This window comes from Rhopalosiphum maidis, chromosome 2 (genome assembly GCF_003676215.2).
Source record: "Rhopalosiphum maidis isolate BTI-1 chromosome 2, ASM367621v3, whole genome shotgun sequence".
NCBI classification, from domain to species: domain Eukaryota; kingdom Metazoa; phylum Arthropoda; class Insecta; order Hemiptera; family Aphididae; genus Rhopalosiphum; species Rhopalosiphum maidis.
The window spans coordinates 34,865,940-34,886,837 of record NC_040878.1 but is presented as its reverse complement, the minus strand read 5'-3'; the positions used below and the strand labels follow the sequence as shown (position 1 = coordinate 34,886,837).

The following is a 20,898-nucleotide window of genomic DNA, read 5'->3' as shown; positions in this document are numbered from 1 at the left end:
AGACCAATTAGGCAGCTGTCATGAAAAATAATTTCAATTTTTTTCGCATTAAAAACGTAGAAGTAGGAATGTAAAAAAATGCTGGAACTGATACGACCTACGCGTCTAGATAATCAAATTTTTTAAAACAAATCCAAATTTAAATACAAACCTATACCAAACGCCTAATAGTATGTGCGACCAATCTCGATAGACCCATGTCAACTAGTTTATGGATGGCAACACCATTTGGATAATTCAATACGCCTGAAATTCTATTTACGGAATTAAATCATGCCGAATAATAAAATATTTATTTGAAATATTAATTATATAATAAGTGCGTATATATAGAAACATATTATTATATTATATTGCAAAGTCATCACATAATTAGACACATATCATTATTATAATATAGTATATGAATAATAAGCATACGCCACTACATTTTAATAATATAGGCAAACTCCTAGTATGGCAGCCGTCCAAGTAGTTGCAACAAAAAAAATAATGGAGCATTGCCATCGTCAGATAACGAACCGTCGACATGCACACGCTGCAGTGGATTGCGATGGCTCAATAAAATATATTTATGACATATATTATATTGAAAAAAAACTACCAATAGCTAAACGAAACGTCCGTCGCGCTAATGGAATAATTTAAAACATGGTATAGGTATATATTATGCAACGTTAATAATGTCATCCATATTAGGTAGGTATATATCATACCACACTTAATAAATTCGAAATTTCTACGTATGCTTCAACATAACCAGCAGGCGCAGTGTATAATTTTCTTGTTTATACAATCATGTTTTCCACTATTCCCTACATTCAGTTTGATAAAGCGAACAGTAGCACTTATCGTCGATTGATGTAGTATATTATATAATTATATATAATATATTATTTTATAGATAGTTTAGATCGTAGGTTAGATAGATCGTTTAGTTTCCAGAGTCCGACCGATAAGTTAAGTTAACCACAACGAAGATGGACATATAGTTCACGAATAAAAAAAAACGAGGTTTTTATTTTAAATATTATGTTTCTAATTATGAATTATAGAAATTATGGGGTCAAGATATGACGTGTGGAGAATAGACTCAGTATAAAAAATAATATTTTTTGTACCTATCAAGAGAAAATACCTATAACAAACTGTACCTACCTACTAAACCAATATAGTAAATTCGATATTATACATAGGTATTCAACTAAGTAGCATCATTTCAAATCTATTTCAGGTTTTAACTAGCTTTCAAGTGAAAATTAAACTTTGTCTTATTTATAACTTGCTTGTCATTTTATAGAAAAATCAATTACTTCAATTGGCAAAAATAGTCTTCCCCCTACGACCTACATGCATACGACATGCACACACAGACACTTATTAACGACGACACCAATCCAAACATATATTAACACAACATTATATTTATTATAATATTAAGTCGCCAACGTTATTATGTATTATAGATCAGCTAACTACAACAACGGTACGGCGGAATGCGATATGTCTGACATGGACAGGCTGACAGTGGCCGGTCAGGGAGCATTCGAACCGGCAGCCGGCATTGACTATTTGGAAAACAACTGCGTAGATGAGCCGGTCAAGCTGTGCGAGTTTAAAAAGTTCCCAGGCCGCATACTTAAGACTGTCGATTCCGTGTACCAGGACGTGGGTTCTCTAGATGACTGTCGGGAGCTGTGCCTTAACTCGCCGTATAGGTGTCATTCAGTACGATTACGGCGATACCGGCGAACTCGTGTGCCGGCTCAGCCATCATTCCAGGGCTACATTAGCAGACATACAGGTGACGATAGACGAATATTATAAATGATTTAAAATATATTACATAGGTACATCATGTATTTGGTTTTTGTGTTATATTAAAGCATTATTTCACACTTCATAACGCGAATAATTGCAATCGGAAATCATTATGGCCATAAGATTAATATTATAATATAATAATATTAATGCACGAATATACGTAATCCCGATGATTGCATAGGATATTTTTTAAATAGTTATCATAAACACCACTACTATCGAATCTATACATATTAATTGAATATATGCAAAATATGATGTTGTATAGTGTCTTATAGTACAGTATAGTATAGTATCTTGACGTATGAGCTCTAATAAACTAACGATCTGCGTCCTGATGTAGAATTTATCGCGTTTATCAATAAATGTTTTGTTTTCCGTAGGGAAATACAAAAGACGGCGACTACAACGTTAGGTCTATTTTTCGTAGTAATATTATTCTTACATCCGTGTAAAATGTAGGTACTCTATGAAAATGAAAAATAAGATTCGATTGTTGAGTGAACTTCAATAATGAGAAAACACATAAATATATATTTTTTTTTTATTATTATTATTTGTGTGTGTGTGTGTTACTACTGTGTGCTGTATCCTTTCCTAAACACGTGCAGTTGTTGTAACCCACATTCGAGTGGTGCCAAAAACGGAATCCTTCCACACACAAACACATCGCACACACAATAATACTAATAATAATTGTAATAATAACAAACCAACGCCACGGTACGTTATCCCCGGGATGTCGGTGTTGTGAGGGCCTTCTATACATGTCGACCCAGTTTTCGGTTGATTAGAATCGGTGTGCCGATGAAAATTATGACACGAACATTTATTTTTGATATTGCTATTTTCCGAAAAGAATTCTAAAATATTATCCTTTTCTAAAGGTGTCCGCCGCTAAGTACCCAGCCGACTGATGATGAATCACAGTATTTTCATTTTTCAACGATTTCTCTATATTATATTAACCTTGAACGTTGTATATGGATTTATGGGCAGAGGAAATAAGTACTTTCATTCAAAACGGATTTAGCACATAATATCTGAATTATAAAAAAGTCACAGCCAACTAACTCCAATTTCGCGGTTTTTTATAGAACATTCTAATATTTTTATTAGGTATATGATGTGTCCAGACAGTTAATGATAGGTAGTTTCCGGAAAATATAGGACCCAGTTTATGAATGTGACAATAATATTTGTCAGGTTACGTTAATTTTAATATTCAAAACATAATAATATTTAACTTGGAAAACACAATTATATGTATTAATTTCCCTCCATTCTAAATGTAATTGTTTTCACTTCGATTTTTTTTCATACACTAAAACCCACACAAAATAGTAATTTAATAAAAACACATACATTTTACGTTAAAAATATTTAAGTAGATTGTTTTAAATTCTATAATAACAACGATAAGTTTAACAGTACTTTTTGAATCGTTTAAAATATATGAAAAAACTTATCCACCCGCATGCAGGTCAATGACATTACATGACATATATGCACATCATTCTAAATCTACGGGCGCAAATTATACTAATTTATTCGTAATCTAATATAATAAAATCATTTAAAATGTTTCAGGACCCCTACTTAGAAGTTCCAGAAGCTTCAACTTATGAGCTCAACTCTTGTTACAATATAAGCATCGAGTGTCGTTCAGGTGACATGGTGGCTAGGATTAAAACCAGCAAATTATTCAATGGCAAAATTTATGCGAAAGGAAATCCAAACTCATGTGTTCAAGATGTACGCGGAAGTTTGGACTTCGAACTCGAAATGGCTTATGATGATGTGGAGTGTAACGTAAAACAACAAGGTCTAGGTAGATACATGAACGACGTGATTATTCAACACCACGACACCATAATCACTAGTTCCGATCTTGGTGTGGCCATCACATGTCAGTACGACTTGACAAATAAAACAGTTTCAAACGAAGTAGATCTGGGAATACAGGGTGATTTGAAGCCAGCCATGACAGAGGAAGTTATTGTGGACTCCCCGAATGTTGCCATGAAGATTACGGACCGGCAAGGAGCTGACGTTAAGCCTACGGCCGAAGTGGGAGATCCGCTGGCACTCCGATTCGAAATATTGGACCCAAACAGCCCGTACGAGATATTTGTCAGAGAACTGGTAGCTATGGACGGAGTGGATTCAAGTGAAATCGTGCTAATTGACGCTGATGGATGTCCAACTGACCACTTTATCATGGGTCCCCTTTACAAATCATCAGACTCGGGAAGTGGAAAGGTAAGGTTTTCAATCTACGCTCGTTAAATAATATTATACAAAATGTAAAAATGTAATAAACATATGATTAATATGTTCTACAACGAGCATGTCAAATCAAACTTATGGAATAATCGCATAATCGATTTTATTTTTTTTTTCGTTTTTTCAGATTCTCTTATCATATTTTGATGCGTTCAAATTCCCGTCATCCGAGGTGGTCCAATTTAGAGCTCTAGTTACACCTTGCATGCCAACCTGCGAACCTGTTCAGTGCGACCAAGAAGACGCTTCTGGAGAACTAAGGTCCGTAAACTCATTTGGAAAAAGAAGGCGGCGAAGGTCCACCAAAAGTACATCGGACGCCAGAGACGACATGCTGCTCGTGCAAAGCATTCAAATCACTGATAAGTTCGGATTCGGCGCGCAACAAGCATCGCCGGAAATGAATCCTACGGACACAACAGCTTTTAGCATAAAACACCACGACTACAACATCGATAGTTTATGCGTTAATTTATTCGGTGTTATAATATCATGCCTAGTTTTTCTGGCCGTTCAAGTTGCGGTGCTAATAGCATGGGCGTACGTTTGGAACAAAAAGAGACACGTTGACAAGTACCATCAACAAGATGGACTGTCTGTGAGTATGAGCATACCGGTAGGACGAACGGACAGCATGTGCAAGCTGTACGATACGGGGTACGCAAAACGATACTGAGTGATCGACTTTTAATGATCCATAATGAGATAGTTTGCCATGACAGATTTTTTAACCTAGATTAGCTAAGATACAATTTATAAATTTGTTAATCATATTGATAAACAATCTTTTTAAAGTGACATCGCGCTCAAATAGCCTTAACGGTCAAAATAAATAGAAAAAATTTTAGTATCTATAAGACCGTTAACTTATATTTAAGCTAGACAGTTTGACTTTAAGTTTAAACTTTTTATCTGATTATAATTATAATCAAAAAAAAAAAATTTAATTAATTTTTCGATCACTTATAAGAAATAAGAAATTAAAAAGTCTTATACTAGTAACAATTCTATTTATATACGTATAATGATATGTATAAATATCATAACGATTATTCAATACTTTTTTAAGAAATTAAAATAGAAATATTTCAAATAAAATATTGAAATAATATTTATTTTTTTCTACCTAATAAAAACTAATTTTAATGAAAACTAGGTTTTAAATTAATTAATAAATTCAAATTATCTCAATATTTTAATTAGGTACCAACTAATAATAAAAATGTGTATTATAAACAAATAATACGTATAATTTATTGAATTAGTTCTAGCAAAATTGTTCATTCTAATTATTCAATTGTATAATAATAAAAAAATAGGTACTTTACAACCGCTTAACATGATAGTATTCACTAATTTTCCCTATAAATTATTGCAATTCTAAATATTTATTTTTTTATTTTTTGAAGATTTATCTTAATAATCAATAATACGGTTTAGCCAACCAATTTAATTTATTTTAGAAATAATTAACATGTAAGTATTTATTGAGCTGAAACGTAGACGATTTTTCCTACGATTAACATAATATGTATGTTTGAAATCATTCAAACAAAATTTATATAAAACTCAAAATTGTTGGAGTCTTGTCTACGTTTCTCAAAGCTAAATTATGACAACTTCCCCTTTCTTGTGGCATAAAATGTATTCAATAGCTTTTATTTATAATTCATCTTTCATATTTTTACCATATATGATTAAACTAACCAATAACCATAGTGATAATTAACCAAGAAACGGGAATATTAAGTCAAAGATGAGTACTAATATTAAGTAGTACTTTTGAGATGTAACTACTCATTTATAAATTAAGATTTTTTTTACTTAAAATAATATATATATATATATATATATAAATATTATATAATATAGTCTTATATAGTCTTCTATTTATTAATTATAATTATAATATATATATATTGATAATAGCTTTAAGTAATATTTATATGGTAATAAAAAATAATGTGAAATTAAATTTAAAAAAAATGAACAAACATTATAATGTTGTATTTTTATTTTTGAATAGTCACTTTTTTTACCAAATAATCGTAATCGTATTTACTTACCCTAAGTCGTTGATCATTTACTGTCCAAACACGCGATGCCAAATCATTAGATGCTGCTACAATTTGTCCACCTGTGCTGTCAAACTCAACTGACATAACACCTGCATTGCTTCCAATCAACATCCCTTTGCACTCAGCAACACCTATTAAAATTAATTGCTCAGTTATACAATTTTAAGATTTACCAAAATATTTAACTATTATTATATACCTTTAGACACATCCCACAGCTTCACCTTACGGTCTTCTCCACCAGTTGCCACCATTCGATCTACTGGACTCCACTTCACAGCGCTTACAACACCATCATGAGCGTCCTAAATTATATTTTAAATTTATACTTTATTAATAGAAACTACTTAAAAAAATACATATATATTTTTTCTAACACTAATAAATTTAGTTATCTTGATAAATAATAAAAATATAAAATAAACAAATTTTCACGAAATAACTTAAAATAACTGTAATTAAAAATTGTTATTTTTCATGTTTATTACTTATTAGTTAGAGATTTAAAGTATTTATTCAAAAATTATTATACAATAACTCTAACAGATTAATATATTAATAATAGGCATTTAATGATCAATAAACATTCTATTCAAAATTCATGGAGTACAATATTATGTGATTTATGTATTTTTAAATACTTACAAATCGAATGGTAGCTTTGCTAGGCATGGCACACGGAGATGCCATAATTGGACCAATACTATTGCTTACAGCAGTTGTCAAGCATTCTGCGGTTACACCACGCATGTCATTAGCTGCTTCTTTAAGTTCATTTTGCATAATAGCATTTCGTTTTCTATAAAATAAAATAACATAGATGATAAATAATAGGTATACTTATTCTTTTATAAAACAATAATAACTATTGACTATTAATTATATACGATTAATGGTACAATATTAAATAAATAAAATTATATTATCTTTAGATGCTAAGAAATTGAAAGATCGAAAAATATAACTATAAAAAAATGACACAATTCCAAATAATTAATCAAAAATAAATAATTGTGATGCAATATTCAGGTAAAAACTAAAGTAAAAGCATGTATTGACTAAATTTTTAGGTACTAATAACAACCCACTTAATTTATCACGAAAGAATATAAATAATATTAATATTTTGAAAGCAATGATAATATATTCTATGTATTAAAAATTAAAATACTAAAATTATAATCTATTATATGCAGAATTAAATTAAAAACCGTTAAAGTAGCTCTGCTGCGTGCATAGTACATAGATTTCGAAAGTCCCTTGGCATTGCGTACCTTCATCACTGGAATAAATGAGTTAAGTACTTAAATATGAGTTCAATAATAAACATTACATATGAAAAACGATTCTGAGTGAAGACATAAGCTACTATGTTTAAGGATATTTTATAATTTATTTATTTTTCTAATGAAATTATGGTAAGATGAACTAATTTCTGGTAAAAATATCATATATTTTAAATTATTAATTATTATAATATTATACATCACATATTATTATTGTTATTATTACTTATAAGTCAATACACATGTACTGTAAAACGGTGTAAATAGTACATTAGCTGAAAATTAGTCTAAATACTTTGAAATTTAATTGTGAATAGAAAATAAAAATTCAAAAAATTTTAAATGCCAATAAATTGCATAAAAAGCTAAAATATTTTTAAACAATAACATTTAAAAAATATATATAATATAAGTATTATGTGAAAATATTAAGATTCAACAGTAATTCATTTTTTGAAATAAAATAAAAAATAAAATCGACTTTTTTAAAATCTGTTTTTGCAATTACATATTATTCCCAATTTCCATGATCTTTTTTAGTTTTGTTTCGATTATTTTGTTTCTTTGGTACTTGAAAATTGGTACCCATACGTATACTCTAAAAATACCTACAATATATGACATACTACTAGAAACCGAAGTTGCCCGATTACGGCCCGAATTCAGTTAGTCGTATTTTATCGTAAATAAAGGTATCCCGATTGCGTCCAAACACTCCATACATACATTAGTTTACAAAATAGCTTATAATTAATAAAATATAGTAAATATTTTAAATACTGTATTGGTACTTTATATTTGAAATTATAAATATATGAAATATAATTAATGAGTCAATAAATAATGCATTGTTTGCAATAAAAAAAAAATATGAAATACAATTAATATGTCAATAAATAGTAAAATAATAATAGTGTTGAATGTAAATTTTTAAAACTCATTATTTTTACAAAATCAAAATTAGATATTTCCAAGTTGTTTAATTTTGTAATTCGGGTTTGTATAATTTTTTTTTTTATTAATTTGTTTAGTTATTTCCCGGAGAGTACAAACTATAGATTGAAATTTTATTTTAGCATATGTTTGGCATTATTTCAAAATTTCCAAAAATTGAAATATACTTGGATGTGAAGTATAAAATAGTAAATTCAATTTTAAATAGAAATTTTCAGACGCAATCTTTGTCAAATACATACTGGAACAACAATTATAGCCCATATTCAAGAGAGAAATCAGAATTATCATCAATAAAAATGTCTACTAAATAATCACAAAATGTTTGTATTTTAGTCGTTGAAGGTTATATAGAAACTAAATCTATGGAAGCACCGAATTACCACGCCAAACATTGGTGTGTGAATCGTGTATAGTTTAAAGTTATATTTATGTCAAAATACGTATTGGACGCAATCGGGGTATTTATTTAGTTTTGATAACCACTTAAATAGTATTCCCTACCTATTATGCATGGGCCGCAATAGGTGAATTAGGTAAAAAGATTACTTTGGGTCACAATTGGGTAACGTCCCCAGAAACTACCGCCAAAATTAAAGATTGAAATATGTATCTGCTTCAAAAAACAGCTGACTAAATAAATACACACCATTAGAAAACCAATACATACCTAACCTAACCTAAGGTATAAATTATTATCAACCATCAGACCACAGTTATTTATTTCAACAATAAATGGAAATTATTACAATTAAATTTAATAGATATTTTAGAAACTAATTATATATATCATATTGCATTAGTAGGTATTTTATACTTTGAAATTGTACAGTTAGAATAATACCTGATTATAATTAATTAATGTTAATGTATAGTTAATACAAAAAAAAAGTTTTTTCAAAAATTATGCGATTGTACGATTTTTCAAGTTTATTTAATTATTATTTTATAAATTACAAAAGTTAAATATACCAAAAATATTACTTAAATATAAAGTTAAATAATTTAAAACTATACACTTTCAAGTATAATGAAACCTTTATGAAACATATATGCATCAAATAAATAATAGGATATGATAATTTAAATGTGTTTTTTAATCACATTATCTAATTAAATGAACTAAAAATAAATATTTAAAAACAAACTCTTCTTTTGATACCTAATAAGTTACCTATCTTTATAATTATCATTAACCACGTCTTATAGTAAATGTTCAGCTTTTAATGGCCTCGGTTAAAAACCCCCAACATAGATTTTTGTTTTCTATAAAAATATTACGTTCAAACTTGTATACAAAAAAAAAAAAATATTAGAGCCTTGTAATTTAGATAAATAACACTGTCATGGTTTATTTAAAGACAATTAAACGTCTTTTTTTGTTTTAGTTAATTTTTGTAGCACATTGTTTTGAAGTACTAAAAAATAATACAACTGTATCATAATAAATTAATATGTTTATTATTATCATCGAGTATTTCAATATATTTATTTAATAACAATATGTTAATATTAAAAATAACTAATATGTATCCTTCAATTAAATTAATTATAAGTTAGTGTTTCGACATGCTAAAGTCCGAATTCTAAATATATGAAGCATCATTGTAATAGACCATTATAGTAATAGTCATACTACAGCATGCACGTTATTGTAGTTTTATCATCGTACAAACAAATATAATAATGTTTCTGCATCGAATTAATTAATATAGGTACCCTGCGCAAACATTAAATGCACCAAATGCTAATTGTTACCTGACTAGATGGTCGTTTTCCTCATTCAACTTCTCGGCATCCTTAGATTTATAAGTCATTAACCTGACCACGAGTTCTCTGTTTTCATCCTGTAATGAAAATCGACGACGAGTTAGCTTAGCGAACATTTTGTGATTGTACAGTGCGTGTGTCAACTGACTGGCACGCCAGTGGGGGCATATTCTCATGCAATATTATAAATAGACCCGTCTCAAAGCGCCACGGTTTAGGTCTTTAATTGGCATTACAGAGAATTTTTTTTATTTTTTTTATTTTTATTTATTTAATTTTAATTTTTACAATCTTTAAAAGTATTTACAATAAGTAAAATTGTTGTAGTGCAAATATTTTCCGAAGTCACTAGAGTCAAAGTAAGCATTAGACTATATAACACAACTATATGCTATACCTACTTACCAAACCATAATAAAAATAAACTATTGATTATTTAAAATGTGATGGGACATAGCCGATACAGGTAATATTTGAAGATCCCGATAATAATAAATAATTATATAAATAAGCTGTTGTGAAATATGTCCGCCCTGACGGCATAAATACAACTTTAAAATTATTGAAAACATAATCATTATATACCAGAGAGACAATGAATGAACAGACGTTATTTCAAACAAATAGATAATTTTAAAAACCCATAAGTGAATGGTTTTTACAGTTAACGATAATATTATTTACGATAACTTTACTATTTCCAATTACAGTAAAACTTCTATATAACGAAGTAGAATAAGCAAAAAAAAAAAATGTGTAATATAGAGGAATTCATTAAATAAAATTACGTACCTATTAATTATCAATGAAGATCATAGTTCTTAAAAATATTTCGTTAAATAGAAAATTTCGTAAAATGGAAGATCGTTATATGGAAGTTTCACTGTATTTTCAATACATTTAGCAGAAGTATAGATGAATATTCATAACAAGCATATTCTTGGATCATAAATTGAATTAAATTAAAATGCTTAAGAAAAGCAGTTTGATAATCATAACAGTACAATAATGAAAGTGAAAATTACAATAATCTATTGATTATTAATTGTATATATAAATTATATATTTGAATAGTTTATAAAAAACCTACCTTAAGTTTTTTATACATAATTGAATATTTTCTATATGTTTTTTTAAGAACTCCATTTTATTTAATATCCAATATACATAGTACATTATATATATATATTACATATGATAAATATTTAAAATGAAAATTTAATTGGAAATATAATGCTCAGAATTAATGAAATAAGGTTTATATGTGAGTACTTAATAAAACGATAAACTACAATAACCTGATATAACATAATTTTTAATACAAGAATTTTTTTTTTATTGAAACAAAATGTAAAATATTTAAAATCTGTATTTACATGTTGTACGAGAAGTTAAGGTTATTATTTGAACAACATTTTTTTTTATGTAGATATTCGTATTCGAGCTTAAGTATATTGTATAATGTATCTACACAAGAAAGTGCAATGTTTTTAGTATAAAAGTAAAATATTTTATGTGACTATAGAGACAAAAAAATAACCAAAAAACAAAGCAGTTAAAATTTGATTGAAAAACACGATATTATGGAATGGATTTAAAGCTAGATTCAAATAACGTAAATTACTCATGAGTAAAAATTACTTTAAACATTAAAAGAAAAATTAAATTGCAATCTCATAAGAAATAGTTTTATACGCTTTATTTGTTATCCTATACATAATTATTAAATAGCAATTATAAAATGTTGAGGAAAAGTTAAATTCAAAAATGTTTTCGGGATCCATTAAAAAAAAAAAATTAATTTGTATTAATTTCAATGATACCGTTCTTCTTATTATTATTTAAAACAAAAACACTTTAGAATAATTTTAATGAGATAACAATAAGTTGATTTGATGATTATTTTTAAGATTAATACAATTTATAATAACATAAAGATAAAATCACTCATTAGAAACACATTTTTATTAAACCGATCTATATAATTTTTCATTATTAAACCAAAATAAATAATTATGATTATGTCTTAGTTGTCTATATTGATACATAAATCATTCACTTGCTGATTCTAGCTCTTAACTATACAAATATACTAGAAAATCCTTTTAATGTTAAAGCAATCGTCTAAGACAGCTTCGCTTCCTCCTTTCATCCAAACATGTCACACTGCATAATAAAATTCTCATCTATCAGATACTCCTCAAACCTATCTGGTCCTATGGAATTCAACTTTGGGAAACAGCCAAAGACTCCAACACAAGCAGAATCCAAACATTCCAATCCAAATGCCTCCGACAGATAACCAAAACTCCTTTTTACGTATCGAATGATACTCTCCACAGGGACCTCCTTATTCCAACAGTCAAAAACATCGCTAAAATCTTATACAAACGTTTCCACTTTAAATTTGCATCATCGTAACCCCGTCATCCAAAACCTCTCCTCTCGAACACTCCCGGGCGACCCTGGCCGACGTTTAAAGCGCAGCTGGTGCCGTGACCTGCTAATCGACTAGTCAACTAACCACTACCATCCATGCCATGAAGTGCTATTACTGAATAGCTCCTTCAATCTAGCCAATTATGACCTATTATATACATCCACCGTCTATTGTGCTTATTGTAAATATATTTTATACAGATTGTACAAATAAAAATAAATATGAAAAAAAAAAATAAAAGAAGGCTAAAAAAAACAGGTGTAAAAACTTGGTATAAAATAAAATTTGAAAAAAAAAATCACATAAACTGTGTAACTACTGGAGTACTGGCGATTTCACTTAACTTGGCCTTCATATTCATATAAATTACAATTTATCATAAATGCTTAATGTAATACATTTTTGTTTATGGTGTAACCGGCCATATACAATCATCGCTATTTGCTCTACAGTTGCATCTGAATATATATTAAATAAAATGTCTATTGTTTGTGCACAGACCGAGACAAATTTTTACATATGAATGCAAACTAATATTATAATATATTGAAAATAATTAAACATGTACAAATGACGAGATGTAAAAGAATATAAATAGAACAGAATTGTATACATTGTATGTTGCTCTTCTATATATTTTGGGGTTTAATAAAATAATAAAATGTCAATAAAAATGATTTTAAACATGAAATTATAATCTTATACTTGGATATTCCTCATTAGTATTACTAGCTATATTTATGTGCAAAAAAAATAGAATAATTTAGTAATCAGTATGAAAATGTAGGTTTTACAGTAAAATAGATCCCGATTCCATAGAATAAAACTATCACCCATTAGTCATCACATAAAGTACCTACCTACCGCGTAGTTTTATGTATCAGTTCATTATATTCTATAGGTACCTTTTAACTGAAGTAATACTAGACAGTATAAATTATATACTGCACACTAAAATAATACATGACACCTGTGTCCTATATCATGTATATAATTTATTAGATATATTAAAATAAAAAGAAAATGTAATCTATTATAAAAATTATATATATTAATTTTAAAATGACGTGAAAATAATTAATGTTAAAACATAATCATTGTGGGATTACATATAATAATAAGCGATAATATTATTAACGTATAATTTTAAAACAAATGTAGGTATTCTAAAACAATATCAAGAACTTAGAAAAAATATATATATTGTGTATTAGTTCGTTTCCATAAAAACCATATAGGCAGACAGTTGATAATCACGGACATAATATTTAAAAATTTTAATTTACGGTAGGTACTTTATTATGTCATTCAACACGCGGTATACGTGAATCAAATGTATGTTTGTTTGTTTTAAGTTAAAAATAGGCTGAATGATTTCCTTAACACATTTATATCGGATAATATTTACATTTATTCATTTGAAATGACGTAGTATCACGATGTAACACATTTTTTCAGGGTCATCTTTATACTTGTTTTCTTAAGTAAAAATCAAATAAAAATTTTGAATAAAAAATACTAAGTATTATGTTGTAATTCAACTGCATTTGAGCAACTGCAATAAAGTCTATTTTCACATAAAAATGTAATACTTTATGTCATATTTCCTGATTTATGATCAACTAGTTTTTTAAGAGTACATATTATTATACAGAGAGAACACAGAAACTACAACACACATAAATATATATTCATATATTCCTTACTAACACTAAAACATGGGAGGACTATAATAATTATTTGAACTACCATTTAAATATTTTACAACTAAAAAATGTGCAATATATAAATAGAACTAGCTCATATAACTAATTATTATCACATTGTTGAATAAAAATGTAAAATTTTACTGAAAATATTGTTTTATAAAATGTAAGAAGGGTGCCTAGGTATTCTAGAACCTTAGATTTTAGAAATGTATTCATAAAAAAGATATTTAAATAAGCAAATATGCTCTTTCTAGTACTTCTGAATAGCCTCAAATAGTTCATTGTTTTTTATAATATAATACGTAAATAGGTATTATAAATTTTTTTTTCACGTGTAAAACAAATAAATCATACTAATTTAATTTAACAAAATAGAATTAGGTACATTATTTAAATAGTATTAAATTACTTTTATTATAAAGTTATGTTTGTAAAAGTAACAATTTTGAATAAATTGTTACTTATTAGGAATGGGTAGTATTAGAAAAAATTATAATTCTTATCAATTATACATATGAATATAAAATCCAAATGTTCTTAATAAAAGAAATGGTGTAAAAAAATATAAAAAAAATTTATTGAAATTTATTAGTTTATTTTAAATTTAAATGTACTAAATTACTAAAGCTTAAAAAAATTATGTATTAATAACTATAATATAATAATAAACAATTACTTGAAATGCACGTAATTTTTCTTCAAGTTTAGTAAAAGCCAACTGCAGTGCTTGGTGTTCATCTTTGAGAACTTGATTTAATTGTTTTAGTTCAGAGTTATTTTTCTGGTATAAAGATATTTCAGCTCGCAAACTAGCAACTAACTTCATATGTTCAGTCAAACTGCAATCATAAAATGTTACACAATTTTTAATAGTATAAATCATATAACAATTAAAAGTACTATAAAGAAACTTATTTTTTTTTTTTCATAAAAATATTTATTAAATATACATTGGTAGAAACAATTGTACCATTATAATTTTAACTGATAGTTAAAATTATACATATATAATATTGTAAATTAAATATAATTATATGAATATTTACTAAATATTATATTTTAACTAAATTATTAAAAATTTAACAACAAACTGAAAATATTAAAACACATTTTTAATTTTAGCATTATTTTTAAATTTACCTTGACTTGGTCATCTAAACATAGTATTCAATTTATGTAATGCAAATTAATAAAGATAATAACTATTATAAAATTACTAAAAAAATTTTAACAGTCTAACAAATATAATATATTTTTAAGAGTATGTAAATTAATGAGAAGTTATTAATTTGAAAAACAATAAATATTTAGTCAGTGTTCTTGATATTTCATTGAGTTATAACTAAAGAAGAAGTATGTGATTTTAAAATTATAAAAATATTTCTAAATTTGATAAAAATTTGATATATCAAAAGTAAATTTAAAAAAGAAGCTTGGTGTTAACAAATTAATAATTAATTTTTTACACTAATATTAAATTATTATAATAGCAGTAAATTTATTATACTATTTTTTTTAAATATTTATCATTTTAGTTAAATAATAATTATTTTTAATCACTAATTTCAATTTAAGTTAAATAGTATATTTTATAATTTATTTATATGTCAATTAAAAAATGTTTTTCTATAGAGTTATAATAATAATATTTACAATATTCTTAATATGCTATATAAAATAAAAATACAAATTAATTAATTATAATAAATAAGTTATAATTAGAATATTTAAAATATTTGTAAATTTCCAATGTAAATTTATTTATATATAATTTCAATCTGCTGAGTTTCTTATCATTATTTAACAGTAAGAATTATTATTAAAAGTTACTGATAGAAAATGAATTTCTCAGTTTATATTTATAACATTGTATTTTGGTTTAATTTAACAACAACATTAAACAAACTGTGTACGTAATGAAATATTAATTATAAAATTTTAAAAATAAATATAAAATTTTGCTTTAAAGTATCATCATATTATAAACAAACAAATCTCTAAATATTTTAAAATTTAAAGTACACAGTTTCATTAAACCTATAAAAATAAATTATTAACTACACATACAAAAATTTACAAAATATAAATACAATTATATTTATATTATCTATACAGTTTTGAAGAATAAATAACTCAACTCTTTTCAAATTATAATTTACTAAAGAAATCTAAATTCTAATCAATTATATAAAAATACTTCATACTTAAATGTATTAAATAAAATAGTACATAAAGTAGGATTAGTGAAATGTTTCACAAGATTTTATAAAACAATACTTAAAATATTTTAAAAGATTATTCTTATAACATACATTTATTTAAAAATTGTTTATTTATTATATAATAATAACTATTTAATATATTCGCACCTTAAGTTTGCAATTTTAATTTGATTTGTATAAAAAAAAAAAAAAAATAGTTAAATAAACAAAATATTAATTCAATATTTTTTAACCAAAAACTTAGTTTTAACTAAATGAAGAATAATATTAACAACAATAACATTTGGTTTCCATAAATAAGAATTTAAAGTTTTTTATGTAATAAAATATTTATTAAATAATACTTAAATTTAAATAAAGAACTTTAAAATGTATTATAAACATAATGCTTATAATTATTAACAATCATAAAATATATCCACTATAAAATAAAATAATAACCACTTAAATATAATATTTGATTACAGAATTAACTTAAATGCATAATTAATTAACTTGATATTATATTTTGGAAAATAATTGAGTTTCTAATTTTTTAGGTTTTAAATAATAGTAGTATAGAATAAAATAAAATTTAGAATAATAGATAGATACCTATTAAAATCAATAAAAAAAAATTATTATGATAGTTTTGTATTATTTTTAAAAATATAAAATATGGCACTCAAATAAAAATACATTATATTATGACTGGTATATTAAAGGTAAATATCAATAACTTAGTTAAAAAAAAAAAATAGTTTTTTATCACTCATGAAGACATTTTTTTTTTTAAATATTAACAGAAATTATTATTTAAATTAATTTTCAATCATTAAAATATAGGTAATATAAATCCTATAACATGAATTTAATATATTTTATGTTTGCTAACTTTAATTATATTACATTAATTAAGGACATAGTTACTATACATCAGTTAAAACCTTGTGTAAATATAGTTTTATAGCTGCTATAATATCATCCTACTACAATAAAAAATAATTTAGATAAAATAATCTTCAATTTTAACCAACTGTTATGTTATAAAAATAAATTTTCAGTTAGGTTAGAACAATATTTCAGTATTGAATAATTTGATACACGATCACAGACCTGTGGTTTTTGCTTGCAAGTGTTTGCTCAGTCAATTGTAATTTTGCATTTAAATCTATAATCATTTGAGCATTTTCTCCACGTCTACGATGTAATTTGGTCAATTCTTCTTGTTGCACAAGCAATTTTTGTTCTAAAGCTGATATTTTTTCAGAGTAAACAAAATCACCACCAGTATTACCACGTATAATTTGAGATTCTAGCTGAATATTTTGCGCTCTCAACAAAAGTGAACTGTCATAGATTTTGTTATCTAAAAATGGCCAAAATGGAAAAAAAAACATTAAAGAATTGTTGTTAATAACAATTGCAACAAAATCAAGTTAAAACTGGGAAACTCACAGAAATTGATCAGGTTTTGAAAGGTAGTTGTCTCCCTGGAGTTTCTGCTCTCCAATTGTTGGCATATAACTGCCTTCCAATCCATGACGGTCAGTATCCAATTCAAACAAAACCTTTTGTGCGAATCTCGATCAACGAGCAGCCACCGGACAAATAATTATGATAGAGACTATATTGTCCCAGCATCCGAACTCAACACGTTACCACCGCCCGTACATGGCGTTTGCCAATCCCGAAAACCCTAAACGTGGGAGATTAATGCTTTTGTAATTTAATCAACGTGTTGGACAGACAAAACGAAGCGATTTGCTAATTTTGTACGTTGTTTAACGTCGTCGTGTACTATCGTCGTTGAACGCGGCTGACCGAGGTCCTCAAAGATTCGTATAAATCTCGATAAATAATAATTAATAACGAATAATAACAATAATATTAGTAAAATAGTAACAAGTAGTGAACAATAATAATATTATTAAATTTTTGAAAAAAAAAAAATGATAAATGATAAAGCAGTTTGCGTCCGCGATGGCAGACCAGCCACAGGTACCGTAGATGGTCTACGGCGGTTCATACCGCGCACCATTACCAACTGTGATAGTAACAGCGACGACCTGTGCGCGCGATAACCTTCATCCAATCGATTTACCTTTCGTACAGTTACCGCGTTTACATGGCGTGATAACGCACTGCGCGACGCTATCTCAAAACGTGTTGCACAATGGCCAATGACCACAATAATACACAACGGCAAACGGGTTCTTCAATGAGTTTGCTATATTAATACAATGTATTGTAAAATAATATTATGATAGTATTATGTTATGTGTAGAATTACACGAGTACCTCCTACTATCATGCTGTAAATCTGTATTTGCGTTTTAATTTCTGTTACGACATCGCGAATGCAATTTTTCTGTTCTCGCAGTTTGCGGAAAAGAACCGCGTGCCCCCCGCCCGTCGTTGTTTTTATGTAGTATAACGATGTTGCGTTTAAAAAACTATGTAGGTAAATATTTACTGATCATTAGTCTTTGACTTAATGATGTTGCCTATAGGATAATAATATATAGTTTCCCCTGCCAACGATTACGGTTCTTTTGTTTCTTATCATTCAGCGATCGGAATATCTAAATATTCTTTAAATGTAAGTACGTATTATATTAATATTAATATTTTAAAATGTAATGATATTTATAGGTGTAGTAGAAACGCGTAACGTAAGTACGATGCACGTCGATAAGACACGAGAGTAATAATAATATTATTGTTTGATAAGTGATAGCTACCGGTTTTGGCATTAAGCCATCGTCGCGGATTACCTTCGCATTATAAAACAAGTATCAAGTTTAATATTACTATTATATACACAACGCATTTCGTATATTTTACAACGTGCCACTCAAATGATGAAAAATATTAACTGTAAAATCGGTATTATAAATAAGTTTACATCGTAATGTTTGAAAATTAATGTTGATAATGTTCCGTTTTTTTTCTCACGTCAATCGTTAGTGGTTTCCTTAATTGGATTAATGAGTGGGCTGTCGAAATCTATATTAAAATCATACCAAATTATTAACTAATAATAACTTATAATTATTATTATTATTTAATATGTTTAAATTAATTATGTGTTTTTTAAATTATTTTATTGTCACGGGTCCCATTAACTATTATAAAACGGAAAACCATTACCCATTTGTATTATTAATATTATTTATTCTTGTGAAAGTCATTTGATTTGTTCAATGCCATATTATTATCATGAGACATGAATGATGTCTACGCGCAAATTAAAAAAGTATTTTTCCGAGTAAAACGTATGAGTATGGGACGAATTTTTATTTAAATAAATATTTTTATGTAGTTCGAATATTAAAAAGTTTATTATACAGTTGGATATGTTCCATAAAATTATGAATAAATTGCCATGCCTACATTTTATTTTAAATATTTTTAAATATTTTAGAATAAATAAATATTTTTAAATATTTCAGCAATAAAGTCATATTTTATACATAAATGTACTATTTTATGTTTGTTTTTTATCGATTCACAAACATGTGAGTAGGTAATTCTAACAATTACGACAATTCACGAAAATCAAAAATTTTAAAATATGTTCGTTGTTTCAAATTGTTTTTAACGCAATAAAATAGACAGCTATTTGGAATAATAAAAAAAAATGGTATTGATTTATTTATTAGTTTAAAACACGATTTTCATCGCTATGGTAATAAGGACTAAAATGTAAAATTATGTATTATTAGTATATGAAATACAAAAACCAAAGAAGTCAGTTACGGATTTATGTAGTTTTTAATATAAATGTTTAAGTTCTCGGCGTGCATTATCAAACTACACGTTTCAAACAATAGCCTTCATACATAAATCCAATTCTATTCAGTCATAATATAAAGGTACCTACTATAATATCTACTATTTAATATACGTATAAATAATACAAATTTTATCGCAATTGTTTAACGCGTGCCTAAGTACCCAACAAGTTGTTGGCAACAACAGAATAAACTGCAATTCTTTTTCATACTTACACTATATGTATTATAATATGAATCTACAAACATTTCCCATATTATGACAATGTTACACTGAAACATCATAGATTATTCGGTATACCTACGCAATTGTAAATTCGTAATATACATATTAATATACCATATATGCATTACATAATATATGTGTGTGTAAAATGAAACAATAATAGATACCAAAGTGCTTACATAGAATATTATTATAGTTTAAACGACATTATGCACTATAAACATGAGTGGTTTTATCTTGGTTTAAACCATGTACATGATATGTGAGTGTGGACTAGTGCAAATATTAATTCGTAATGTGTGACATATCCCATGTAAATTTAAAATA

The 20,898-nt window shown here is 26.6% G+C and overlaps 2 protein-coding genes across 2 annotated transcripts in view; one reads left to right on the top strand and one right to left on the bottom strand.

Annotated features, from left to right (window-relative positions):
- LOC113555123 overlaps positions 1 to 5,038 on the top strand; it is a 33,692-nt gene extending 28,654 nt beyond the window's left edge. Inside the window, 4 exon segments of the mRNA XM_026959456.1 lie at positions 1,467 to 1,728; positions 1,730 to 1,804; positions 3,415 to 4,086; positions 4,238 to 5,038. Coding sequence (XP_026815257.1) covers positions 1,467 to 1,728; positions 1,730 to 1,804; positions 3,415 to 4,086; positions 4,238 to 4,786 — 1,558 coding nt within the window. The 3' untranslated portion in view covers positions 4,787 to 5,038.
- Positions 1 to 18,496, bottom strand: part of LOC113555124 (autophagy-related protein 16-1) — a 155,250-nt gene extending 136,754 nt beyond the window's left edge. The window contains exons 1-8 of the mRNA XM_026959457.1: positions 18,328 to 18,496; positions 18,007 to 18,247; positions 17,665 to 17,917; positions 15,024 to 15,186; positions 10,187 to 10,275; positions 6,834 to 6,987; positions 6,388 to 6,493; positions 6,177 to 6,319 (exon numbers count right to left, since the gene is read on the bottom strand). Coding sequence (XP_026815258.1) covers positions 6,177 to 6,319; positions 6,388 to 6,493; positions 6,834 to 6,987; positions 10,187 to 10,275; positions 15,024 to 15,186; positions 17,665 to 17,917; positions 18,007 to 18,091 — 993 coding nt within the window. The 5' untranslated portion in view covers positions 18,092 to 18,247; positions 18,328 to 18,496. The remainder of the gene's footprint in view (positions 1 to 6,176; positions 6,320 to 6,387; positions 6,494 to 6,833; positions 6,988 to 10,186; positions 10,276 to 15,023; positions 15,187 to 17,664; positions 17,918 to 18,006; positions 18,248 to 18,327) is intronic.
- Between the last annotated feature and the right edge of the window lie 2,402 nt (positions 18,497 to 20,898).